Source organism: Salmo salar, unplaced genomic scaffold (genome assembly GCF_965601325.2).
Source record: "Salmo salar unplaced genomic scaffold, fSalSal1 ptg000332l, whole genome shotgun sequence".
NCBI classification, from domain to species: Eukaryota; Metazoa; Chordata; class Actinopteri; order Salmoniformes; family Salmonidae; genus Salmo; species Salmo salar.
In genome coordinates, this window is record NW_027675351.1 from 1,013,122 (window position 1) to 1,025,380 (window position 12,259).

The 12,259-nt window shown below is 40.8% G+C and overlaps 1 protein-coding gene across 1 annotated transcript; it reads right to left on the reverse strand.

Moving 5' to 3' along the window:
- Nucleotides 1–479: 479 nt before the first annotated feature.
- LOC145875748 (E3 ubiquitin/ISG15 ligase TRIM25-like) lies at nt 480–11,748 on the reverse strand. The gene is made up of 3 exons (XM_082971571.1): nt 11,613–11,748; nt 1,544–2,241; nt 480–1,111 (listed from the first exon to the last, which is right to left on the reverse strand). Exons 2-3 carry the CDS (start codon nt 2,138–2,140, stop codon nt 938–940), a joined length of 771 nt encoding a protein of 256 aa, XP_082827697.1. The 5' UTR covers nt 2,141–2,241; nt 11,613–11,748; the 3' UTR covers nt 480–937.
- Between the last annotated feature and the right edge of the window lie 511 nt (nt 11,749–12,259).

Sequence of the window (12,259 nt, forward strand, 5' to 3'; positions counted from 1 at the left end):
CAAGGTTAGATCAACAACAGGATCTGGGAGTAACCATGGAGGAACATCTCCTATCACCACAGAAAAGGGCCAACCTCCAACTCCCTGAAACTACTCTCATCAGCAAGCTTTCCAACTGTCCAACCAAAACCACTGCCTTGTCTACTAGTATATTCCCAACAGTCATCTAGAACAGTAGCAGTGGGATGCTCAACCTCACAGCCTTTCAACCCAATAAGCTAATGACAACACCATGCCAACTAACCCTACACTCATTAAAACCCACTACCCCATTCCACTACTTTGACCCTATCTGCTCCTGCACCAGGCCAACTAACCCTACACTCATTAAAACCCACTACCCCATTCCACTACTTTGACCCTATCTGCTCCTGCACCAGGCCAACTAACCCTACACTCATTAAAACCCACTACCCCATTCCACTACTTTGACCCTATCTGCTCCTGCACCAGGCCAACTAACCCTACACTCATTAAAACCCACTACCCCATTCCACTACTTTGACCCTATCTTCTCCTGCACCAGGCCAACTAACCCTACACTCATTAAAACCCACTACCCCCATTCCACTACTTTGACCCTATCTGCTCCTGCACCAGGCCAACGGCCTGGGAGGACGGGACACCACCACTCAACACACCCTGGAACTCTTCTGAAGTCAAATCTACTATGACCAAATACTTCTCTGCAGCTGCCACCAAAACATATTTTTTTTCTGTGATTTACATTCCATTTCTGCGGTACAGTTGATAACCATTTGCTATGAACACTAAGAAGCCAACCTTACTGAAGCATATATCCCTCGTTGGCCCATCCCTCTGTGCTGTCACAGATCTACTACTCACAGGGATCCTCTCAGGATCCCTCAGCCTTGACCCATCCTCCTCTACTTTCTGTTCCCAACAGTGGGGTCAGTGGGATTGGATAGGGGCCCCTCTACCTCTCTCTCTCTCTCTCTCTCTGACTGGAGGAGACAGGTGAAATGGTGTGTCTCCTCTGGTCAACAATACTCACCTTGAGAGACTCCACAGCCTGTTGGAGCTCCTTCAGCTCCTTCTCTCTCTCCTGGAATCTCTGCTGGACCTTCTGCTGACTCATCCCCAGCTGCCTCTGTGGAGAATCACTCTTCAATGAGCTATCAAGCTTTATTAGTCCAGTAGATCAATAGTATAGTAATGTGACATAGGGTCCATAGAGAGGAAGGTCTAAAAAATGGATGGTCCATTTACTAAATGATATTTATTTGTTGCTATGTGAATGATTATAGTTTTTATGGTAGGACTACATGTATCAACAGGTTGAGACTGAACTTTGGACTCATAAAAGGGCATTCAGAATGATAATAGTGTTTGACATTATAAAATGGTGATACATTTAGAGAATCTGGGTTAACATATCAATATACTCAAGGTTTGTGTTCATATTTGTTCTGCTGAGGATCCATTTCATTTGAATGATCTCATATTCAAACAGCCTTAGTTCCTACTGTATCTTTAATTCTTTGTTTATCAGACAGTCACCAACAAGTTGTTCTGGTCTTACCTGTTTCTCAGTCCTCTCTGCTGCAGCTGACACTGTATCATGGCCTTTATGTTCATCCATCACACACTGATAACAGATACCCTGCTGATCGGTACGACAGTAAACCTCCAGCAGTTTGTCATGATGAGAGCAGATCTTCTCCTGTAGTTGTGCGGTGGCTTTGACCAGCTTGTGCTTCTTCAAAGCAGGAGATTCGTAGTGAGATTGGAGGTGAGTCTCACAGTAAGAGGCCAGACACACCAGACAGGACATGAGGGCTTTCTGCTTTCTGGTCCCAGTGCAGACATCACACGCCACATCTCTAGGTCCAGCATAGCACAGAGCAGGAGGGGGAGCAGCCTGGAGTCCTGTCTTCTTCAGTTTCTCCACCACCTCAGCCAACATGTTATTTTTCCTCAGATTAGGCCTTGGAGTGAAGGTCTCTCTGCACTGAGGACAGCTATAGACCCCTTTCAGAACATCCTGATCCCAGCAGCCCTCAATACAGCTCCTACAGTAACTGTGTCCACAGGGGATGGTGACTGGTTCCTTCAGTAGATCCAGACAGACAGAACAACATAACTGGTCCTGGTCCAGCAGAACTCCCTGTTGAGCCATTTGGACGGTTGTTCACTCTCACACAGACAGACGAGACAGAGACTCAGATCAGTTTCGTTTCCTCAGAAGACAGTTTGTGAAGGGGGATGGATTTCCTGGTTCTGCCAGAGGGGTGGGGTTAGAGGGAGGGAGGGGTTAGAGGAATGCAGGAAGAGAGAGAGGAACTACAAGCAACATCAAGAGGGAGACAAATAGTTTTGTTCCAATGTTAGAGCCCTTAACATATAAATAGTGTTAACCCAGTATCAGTATCAATAGTGTTAACCCAGTATCAGTATCAATAGGGTTAACCCAGTATCAGTATCAATAGTGTTAACACAGTATCACAGAACAGGGCTCCGGGCAGCCGAGCGGAAATAGAGGAAAACTCGCCTCCCTGCGGACCTGGCATCCTTTCACTCCCTCCTCTCTACATTCTCCTCTTCTGTCTCTGCTGCTAAAGCCACTTTCTACCACTCTAAATTCCAAGCATCTGCCTCTAACCCTAGGAAGCTCTTTGCTACCTTCTCCTCCCTTCTGAATCCTCCTCCCCCTCCCCCCCCTCCTCCCTCTCTGCGGATGACTTCGTCAACCATTTTGAAAAGAAGGTTGACGATATCCGATCCTCGTTTGCTAAGTCAAACGACACCGCTGGTCCTGCTCACACTGCCCTACCCTGTGCTTTGACCTCTTTCTCCCCTCTCTCCAGATGAAATCTTGCGTCTTGTGACGGCCGGCCGCCCAACAACCTGCCCACTTGACCCTATCCCCTCCTCTCTTCTCCAGACCATTTCCGGAGACCTTCTCCCCTTCCTCACCTCGCTCATCAACTCATCCTTGACCGCTGGCTACGTACCTTCCGTCTTCAAGAGAGCGAGAGTTGCACCCCTTCTGAAAAAACCTACACTCGATCTCTCCGATGTCAACAACTACAGACCAGTATCCCTTCTTTCTTTTCTCTCTAAAACTCTTGAACGTGCCGTCCTTGGCCAGCTCTCCTGCTATCTCTCTCAGAATGACCTTCTTGATCCTAATCAGTCAGGTTTCAAGACTGGGCATTCAACTGAGACTGCTCTTCTCTGTGTCACGGAGGCTCTCCGCTCTGCTAAAGCTAACTCTCTCTCCTCTGCTCTCATCCTTCTAGACCTATCTGCTGCCTTTGATACTGTGAACCATCAGATCCTCCTCTCCACCCTCTCCGAGTTGGGCATCTCCCCGGCGCGGCCCACGCTTGGATTGCGTCCTACCTGACAGGTCGCTCCTACCAGGTGGCGTGGCGAGAATCTGTCTCCGCACCATGCGCTCTCACCACTGGTGTCCCCCAGGGCTCTGTTCTAGGCCCTCTCCTATTCTCGCTATACACCAAGTCACTTGGCTCTGTCATATCCTCACATGGTCTCTCCTATCATTGCTATGCAGACGACACACAATTAATCTTCTCCTTTCCCCCTTCTGATAACCAGGCGGCGAATCGCATCTCTGCATGTCTGTCAGACATATCAGTGTGGATGACGGATCACCACCTCAAGCTGAACCTCGGCAAGACGGAGCTGCTCTTCCTCCCGGGGAAGGACTGCCCGTTCCATGATCTCGCCATCACGGTTGACAACTCCCTTGTGTCCTCCTCCCAGAGTGCTAAGAACCTTGGCGTGATCCTGGACAACACCCTGTCGTTCTCCACTAACATCAAGGCGGTGACCCGATCCTGTAGGTTCATGCTCTACAACATTCGCAGAGTACGACCCTGCCTCACACAGGAAGCGGCGCAGGTCCTAATCCAGGCACTTGTCATCTCCCGTCTGGATTACTGCAACTCGCTGTTGGCTGGGCTCCCTGCCTGTGCCATTAAACCCCTACAACTCATCCAGAACGCCGCAGCCCGTCTGGTGTTCAACCTTCCCAAGTTCTCTCACGTCACCCCACTCCTCCGCTCTTTCCACTGGCTTCCAGTTGAAGCTCGCATCCGCTACAAGACCATGGTGATTGCCTACGGAGCTGTGAAGGGAACGGCACCTCCATACCTTCAGGCTCTGATCAGGCCCTACACCCAAACAAGGGCACTGCGTTCATCCACCTCTGGCCTGCTGGCCCCCCTACCTCTGAGGAAGCACAGTTCCCGCTCAGCCCAGTCAAAACTGTTCGCTGCTCTGACACCCCAATGGTGGAACAAGCTCCCTCACGACGCCAGGACAGCGGAGTCAATCACCACCTTCCGGAGACACCTGAAACCCCACCTCTTTAAGGAATACCTAGGATAGGATAAAGTAATCCTTCTAACCCCCCCCCCCCCCCCCCCCTTAAAAGATTTAGATGCACTATTGTAAAGTGGTTGTTCCACTGGATATCATAAGGTGAATGCACCAATTTGTAAGTCGCTCTGGATAAGAGCGTCTGCTAAATGACTTAAATGTAATGTAAATGTATCAGTATAAATAGTGTTAACCCAGTATCAGTATCAATAGGGTTAACCCAGTATCAGTATCAATAGTGTTAACCCAGTATCAGTATCAATAGGGTTAACCCAGAATCAGTATCAATAGTGTTAACCCAGTATCAGTATCAATAGGGTTAACCCAGTATCAGTATTAATAGTGTTAACCCAGTATCAGTATAAATAGGGTTAATCCAGTATCAGTATAAATAGTGTTAACCCAGTATCAGTATCAATAGTGTTAACCCAGTATCAGTATAAATACTGTTAACCCAGTATCAGTATCAATAGGGTTAACCCAGTATCAGTATTAATAGGGTTAACCCAGTATCAGTATTAATAGGGTTAACCCAGTATCAGTATAAATAGTGTTAACCCAGTATCAGTATCAATAGGGTTAACCCAGTATCAGTATCAATAGTGTTAACCCGGTATCAGTATCAATAGGGTTAACCCAGTATCAGTATCAATAGGGTTAACCCAGTATCTGTATAAATAGTGTTAACCCAGTATCAGTATCAATAGGGTTAACCCAGTATCAGTATTAATAGGGTTAACCCAGTATCAGTATTAATAGGGTTAACCCAGTATCAGTATAAATAGTGTTAACCCAGTATCAGTATCAATAGGGTTAACCCAGTATCAGTATCAATAGTGTTAACCCGGTATCAGTATCAATAGGGTTAACCCAGTATCAGTATCAATAGGGTTAACCCAGTATCAGTATAAATAGGGTTAACCCAGTATCTGTATAAATAGTGTTAACCCAGTATCAGTATCAATAGGGTTAACCCAGTATCAGTATTAATAGGGTTAACCCAGTATCAGTATTAATAGGGTTAACCCAGTATCAGTATAAATAGGGTTAACCCAGTATCAGTATAAATAGGGTTAACCCAGTATCAGTATTTGTAGGGTTAACCCAGTATCAATAGTGTTAACCCAGTATCAGTATCAATAGGGTTAACCCAGTATCAGTATCAATAGGGTTAACCCAGTATCAGTATCAATAGTGTTAACCCAGTATCAGTATCAACAGTGTTAACCCAGTATCGGAATCAATAGTGTTAACCCAGTATCAGTATTAATAGGGTTAACCCAGTATCAATAGTGTTAACCCAGTATCAGTATCAATAGGGTTAACCCAGTATCAGTATCAATAGTGTTAACCCAGTATCAGTATCAATAGTGTTAACCCAGTATCAATATCAATAGGGTTAACCCAGTATCAGTATCAATAGTGTTAACCCAGTATCAGTATCAATAGTGTTAACCCAGTATCAATATCAATAGGGTTAACCCAGTATCAGTATCAATAGGGTTAACCCAGTATCAATATCAACAGTGTTAACCCATTATGGTATCAATAGTGTTAACCCAGTATCAGTATTAATAGGGTTAACCCAGTATCAGTATCAATAGGGTTAACCCAGAATCAGTATTAATAGTGTGAACCCAGTATCAGTATCAATAGGGTTAACCCAGTATCAGTATCAATAGTGTTAACCCAGTATCAATATCAATAGTGTTAACCCCGTATCAATATCAATAGGGTTAACCCAGTATCAGTATTAATAGTGTTAACCCAGTATCAGTATCAATAGGGTTAACCCAGTATCAGTATCAATAGTGTTAACCCAGTATCAGTATTAATAGGGTTAACCCAGTATCAGTATCAATAGGGTTAACCCAGTATCAGTATCAATAGGGTTAACCCAGTATCAGTATAAATAGGGTTAACCCAGTATCAGTATTAATAGGGTTAACCCAGTATCAGTATTAATAGTGTTAACCCAGTATCAGTATTAATAGGGTTAACCCAGTATCAGTATCAATAGGGTTAACCCAGTATCAGTATCAATAGGGTTAACCCAGTATCAATATCAATAGTTTTAACCCAGTATCGGGATATCAATAGTGTTAACCCAGTATCAGTATTAATAGGGTTAACCCAGTATCAGTATCAATAGGGTTAACCCAGTATCAGTATTAATAGGGTTAACCCAGTATCAGTATCAATAGTGTTAACCCAGTATCAGTATCAATAGTGTTAACCCAGTATCAGTATCAATAGTGTTAACCCAGTATCAGTATCAATAGGGTTAACCCAGTATCAGTATCAATAGTGTTAACCCAGTATCAGTATCAATAGTGTTAACCCAGTATCAATATCAATAGGGTTAACCCAGTATCAATATCAATAGGTTTAACCCAGTATCAGTATTAATAGTGTTAACCCAGTATCAGTATCAATAGTGTTAACCCAGTATCAGTATCAATAGTGTTAACCCAGTATCAATATCAATAGGGTTAACCCAGTATCAATATCAATAGGGTTAACCCAGTATCAGTATCAATAGTGTGAACCCAGTATCAGTATCAATAGTGTTAACCCAGTATCAGTATCAATAGTGTTAACCCAGTATCAGTATCAATAGTGTTAACCCAGTATCAGTATCAATAGGGTTAACCCAGTATCAGTATTAATAGGGTTAACCCAGTATTAATAGGGTTAACCCAGTATCAGTATAAATAGGGTTATCAGTATCAGTATCAATAGGGTTAACCCAGTATCAGTATCAATAGTGTTAACCCAGTATCAGTATTAATAGGGTTAACCCAGTATCAGTATAAATAGGGTTAACCCAGTTTCAGTATTTGTAGGGTTAACCCAGTATCAATAGTGTTAACCCAGTATCAGTATCAATAGGGTTAACCCAGTATCAGTATCAATAGGGTTAACCCAGTATCAGTATCAATAGTGTTAACCCAGTATCAGTATCAACAGTGTTAACCCAGTATCGGAATCAATAGTGTTAACCCAGTATCAGTATTAATAGGGTTAACCCAGTATCAATAGTGTTAACCCAGTATCAGTATCAATAGGGTTAACCCAGTATCAGTATCAATAGGGTTAACCCAGTATCAGTATCAATAGTGTTAACCCAGTATCAGTATCAATAGTGTTAACCCAGTATCAATATCAATAGGGTTAACCCAGTATCAGTATCAATAGTGTTAACCCAGTATCAGTATCAATAGTGTTAACCCAGTATCAATATCAATAGGGTTAACCCAGTATCAGTATCAATAGGGTTAACCCAGTATCAATATCAACAGTGTTAACCCATTATGGTATCAATAGTGTTAACCCAGTATCAGTATTAATAGGGTTAACCCAGTATCAATAGTGTTAACCCAGTATCAGTATCAATAGGGTTAACCCAGTATCAGTATCAATAGGGTTAACCCAGTATCAGTATCAATAGTGTTAACCCAGTATCAGTATCAATAGTGTTAACCCAGTATCAATATCAATAGGGTTAACCCAGTATCAGTATCAATAGGGTTAACCCAGAATCAGTATTAATAGTGTGAACCCAGTATCAGTATCAATAGGGTTAACCCAGTATCAGTATCAATAGTGTTAACCCAGTATCAATATCAATAGTGTTAACCCCGTATCAATATCAATAGGGTTAACCCAGTATCAGTATTAATAGTGTTAACCCAGTATCAGTATCAATAGGGTTAACCCAGTATCAGTATCAATAGTGTTAACCCAGTATCAGTATTAATAGGGTTAACCCAGTATCAGTATCAATAGGGTTAACCCAGTATCAGTATTAATAGGTTTAACCCAGTATCAGTATTAATAGTGTTAACCCAGTATCAGTATTAATAGTGTTAACCCAGTATCAGTATTAATAGGGTTAACCCAGTATCAGTATTAATAGGGTTAACCCAGTATCAGTATCAATAGGGTTAACCCAGTATCAGTATCAATAGGGTTAACCCAGTATCAGTATTAATAGGGTTAACCCAGTATCAGTATTAATAGGGTTAACCCAGTATCAGTATCAATAGGGTTAACCCAGTATCAGTATTAATAGGGTTAACCCAGTATCAGTGTTAATAGTGTTAACCCAGTATCAGTATTAATAGGGTTAACCCAGTATCAGTATAAATAGGGTTAACCCAGTATCAGTATTAATAGGTTTAACCCAGTATCAGTATTAATAGTGTTAACCCAGTATCAGTATTAATAGTGTTAACCCAGTATCAGTATTAATAGGGTTAACCCAGTATCAGTATTAATAGGGTTAACCCAGTATCAGTATCAATAGGGTTAACCCAGTATCAGTATCAATAGGGTTAACCCAGTATCAGTATTAATAGGGTTAACCCAGTATCAGTATCAATAGTGTTAACCCAGTATCAGTATCAATAGGGTTAACCCAGTATCAGTATCAATAGTGTTAACCCAGTATCAGTATCAATAGTGTTAACCCAGTATCAATATCAATAGGGTTAACCCAGTATCAGTATCAATAGGGTTAACCCAGTATCAGTATAAATAGGGTTAACCCAGTATCAGTATTAATAGGTTTAACCCAGTATCAGTATTAATAGTGTTAACCCAGTATCAGTATTAATAGTGTTAACCCAGTATCAGTATTAATAGGGTTAACCCAGTATCAGTATTAATAGGGTTAACCCAGTATCAGTATCAATAGGGTTAACCCAGTATCAGTATCAATAGGGTTAACCCAGTATCAGTATTAATAGGGTTAACCCAGTATCAGTATCAATAGTGTTAACCCAGTATCAGTATCAATAGGGTTAACCCAGTATCAATATCAATAGTGTTAACCCAGTATCAGTATTAATAGGGTTAACCCAGTATCAGTATTAATAGTGTTAACCCAGTATCAGTGTCAATAGTGTTAACCCAGTATCAATATCAATAGGGTTAACCCAGTATCAGTATCAATAGGGTTAACCCAGTATCAGTATCAATAGTGTTAACCCAGTATCAGTATCAATAGTGTTAACCCAGTATCAATATCAATAGTGTTAACCCAGTATCAGTATTAATAGGGTTAACCCAGTATCAGTATTAATAGTGTTAACCCAGTATCAGTGTCAATAGTGTTAACCCAGTATCAGTATTAATAGGGTTAACCCAGTATCAGTATCAATAGTATTAACCCAGTATCAGTATCAATAGTGTTAACCCAGTATCAGTATCAATAGTGTTAACCCAGTATCAATATCAATAGTGTTAACCCAGTATCAGTATTAATAGGGTTAACCCAGTATCAGTATTAATAGTGTTAACCCAGTATCAGTGTCAATAGTGTTAACCCAGTATCAGTATCAATAGGGTTAACCCAGTATCAGTGTTAATAGGGTTAACCCAGTATCAGTATGTTAATTAGTCCCGTGCTTCGACTACTCAGACCCCTCACACATCCGGTCCATTCTGATGACCTCACAGACACCATACCACTTCTGACACCAATGTAGCAAACAGCTGGGCAGGGAAGTGAACCCAGGTCTCACATGTAAAAGGCCAACAACCTACGCATCGCGCCATTGGCACCAATTGGGTCACTTAGTTGGAATTGTGAAGTGGCTCAATTACATTATCATATGAAATGTAGAGGATCACTACACTATAGAGGAACTATGATATAAATACATTATCATATGAAATGTAGAGGATCACTACACTATAGTGGAACTATGATACAATTACATTATCATATGAAATGTAGAGGATCACTGCACTATAGTGGAACTATGATACAATTACATTATCATATGAAATGTAGAGGATCACTACACTATAGTGGAACTATGATACAATTACATTATCATATGAAATGTTAAATGTAGAAGTATAATATCTGAATATTGATATATTGAATTTGACTTGACCACGTCCAGTCTGCTCCATTTATATGATTAAACTGACACCAACCTGTCTCAGTAGTAGTAGACTGTTAGGAGTGTTTTACTGTCATTCACTATACTAACATTACACCAACCTGTCTCAGTAGTAGTAGACTGTTAGGAGTGTTTTACTGTCATTCACTATACTAACATTACACCAACCTGTCTCAGTAGTAGTAGACTGTTAGGAGTGTTTTACTGTCATTCACTATACTAACATTACACCAACCTGTCTCAGTAGTAGTAGACTGTTAGGAGTGTTTTACTGTCATTCACTATACTAACATTACACCAACCTGTCTCAGTAGTAGTAGACTGTTAGGAGTGTTTTACTGTCATTCACTATACTAACATTACATTTAATTTATCTACACACTTTACTATAATCCCTGGCAGGATTCTCACCTTGAAACTTCATTGCGATTATTTTCTGTTCTGTTCTGAATATTGTGATGGGTGAGGCCTGAGCTGGAATGTGAAGCTAACTGAAGCTGGCTAGCTTTAGAAAACCAGTATATCAAGCCTGTATCATAGTATACCCCTCAGGCTACGTTCAGGTTTCAGCAAGAGGCAGGTATCAACATGCCGAGTCGTAGGCAACAACCTGGGTTGTATTCATTAGTTTACTCCACAGCCAACAGTTTTAAGATGTTAAATAAAACATAAACCGTTTACTCTAAACGCTGTACAATATGACCTAAACGGTTTCTGTTGCCAAACGTTTTGCTTTTAGATTGTAGATAGTGTAGGAGCGATCACCCTGGGGCACACAGATGGGCACAGAACGAATTCACCCCACGCATCTAAATGATATCCAAAACATTTTAAGGAGAGTAGGACTATTATAACACTGTCCACCAAAAATATAATTAACTATATGAATACACATAACAATATCATCAACTATATTAATACACATAACAATATCACCAACTATATTAATACACACAACAATACCATCAACTATATGAATACACATAACAATATCATTAACTATATGAATACACACAACAATATCACCAACTATATTAATACACACAACAATATCATCAACTATATTAATACACATAACAATATCAACTATATTAATACACACAACAATACCATCAACTATATGAATACACATAACAATATCATAAACTATATTAATACACACAACAATATCACCAACTATATTAATACACATAACAATACCATCAACTATATTAATACACATGACAATATCATCAACTATATTAATACACATGACAATATCATCAACTATATTAATACACATTACAATATCATCAACTATATTAATACACATGACAATCGTCGTCTTACCTTTTATCTCTCAATAGAAACAGAGTCTGAATGATCATTCGGTCGTCGAAAGTTACTTTCGTTTGCTCTGCTCATTTACATATCAGGTTCTACCTGTTCTCTCTCCGAGTCCCTCTCTCTTTACAGCTCTTACAATGAGCCTTGACAAACATTCTACAACTGTCTAGAAGTCTATTGGAGAGATGTAACACCATTCTTCCACAAGAAATTACATCATTTGGTGTTTTATTGATGGTAAGTTTTCAATTGTGTTGAGACTCTGACCTGTCCAATGAGCCACATTGATTAAAGAATCCTACAGTACCAAAACACCCTCTCTCTCTCTCACACACCACACACACACACACACACACACACACACACACACACACACACACACACACACACACACACACACACACACACACACACACACACACACACACACACACACACGCGCGCGCAGTGCAGTAATTAGAATCCCAGTCTACTGTACACTCCCATCCTCTGCCTCTCTCCATCACTTTCTCTGTGTCGTCTGTTGCTGTCTCTGTTGGTGGGGGTTAGGCCTACTACAATACAACATTCACAACATGACAACACAACTACATAACACCATTAAATACAGTTGGTTACTACAATACAACATTCACAACATGACAACACAA

What these genes read in the sequence shown, in the direction of transcription:
- LOC145875748 (XM_082971571.1), bottom strand. Translation starts at nt 2,140, where the DNA reads ATGGCTCAACAGGGAGTTCTGCTGGACCAGGACCAGTTATGTTGTTCT. An exon ending in CAGAGAGGACTGAGAAACAG is followed by an intron (nt 1,112 to 1,543) that starts GTAAGACCAGAA and finishes GATTCTCCACAG; the next exon opens with AGGCAGCTGGGGATGAGTCA.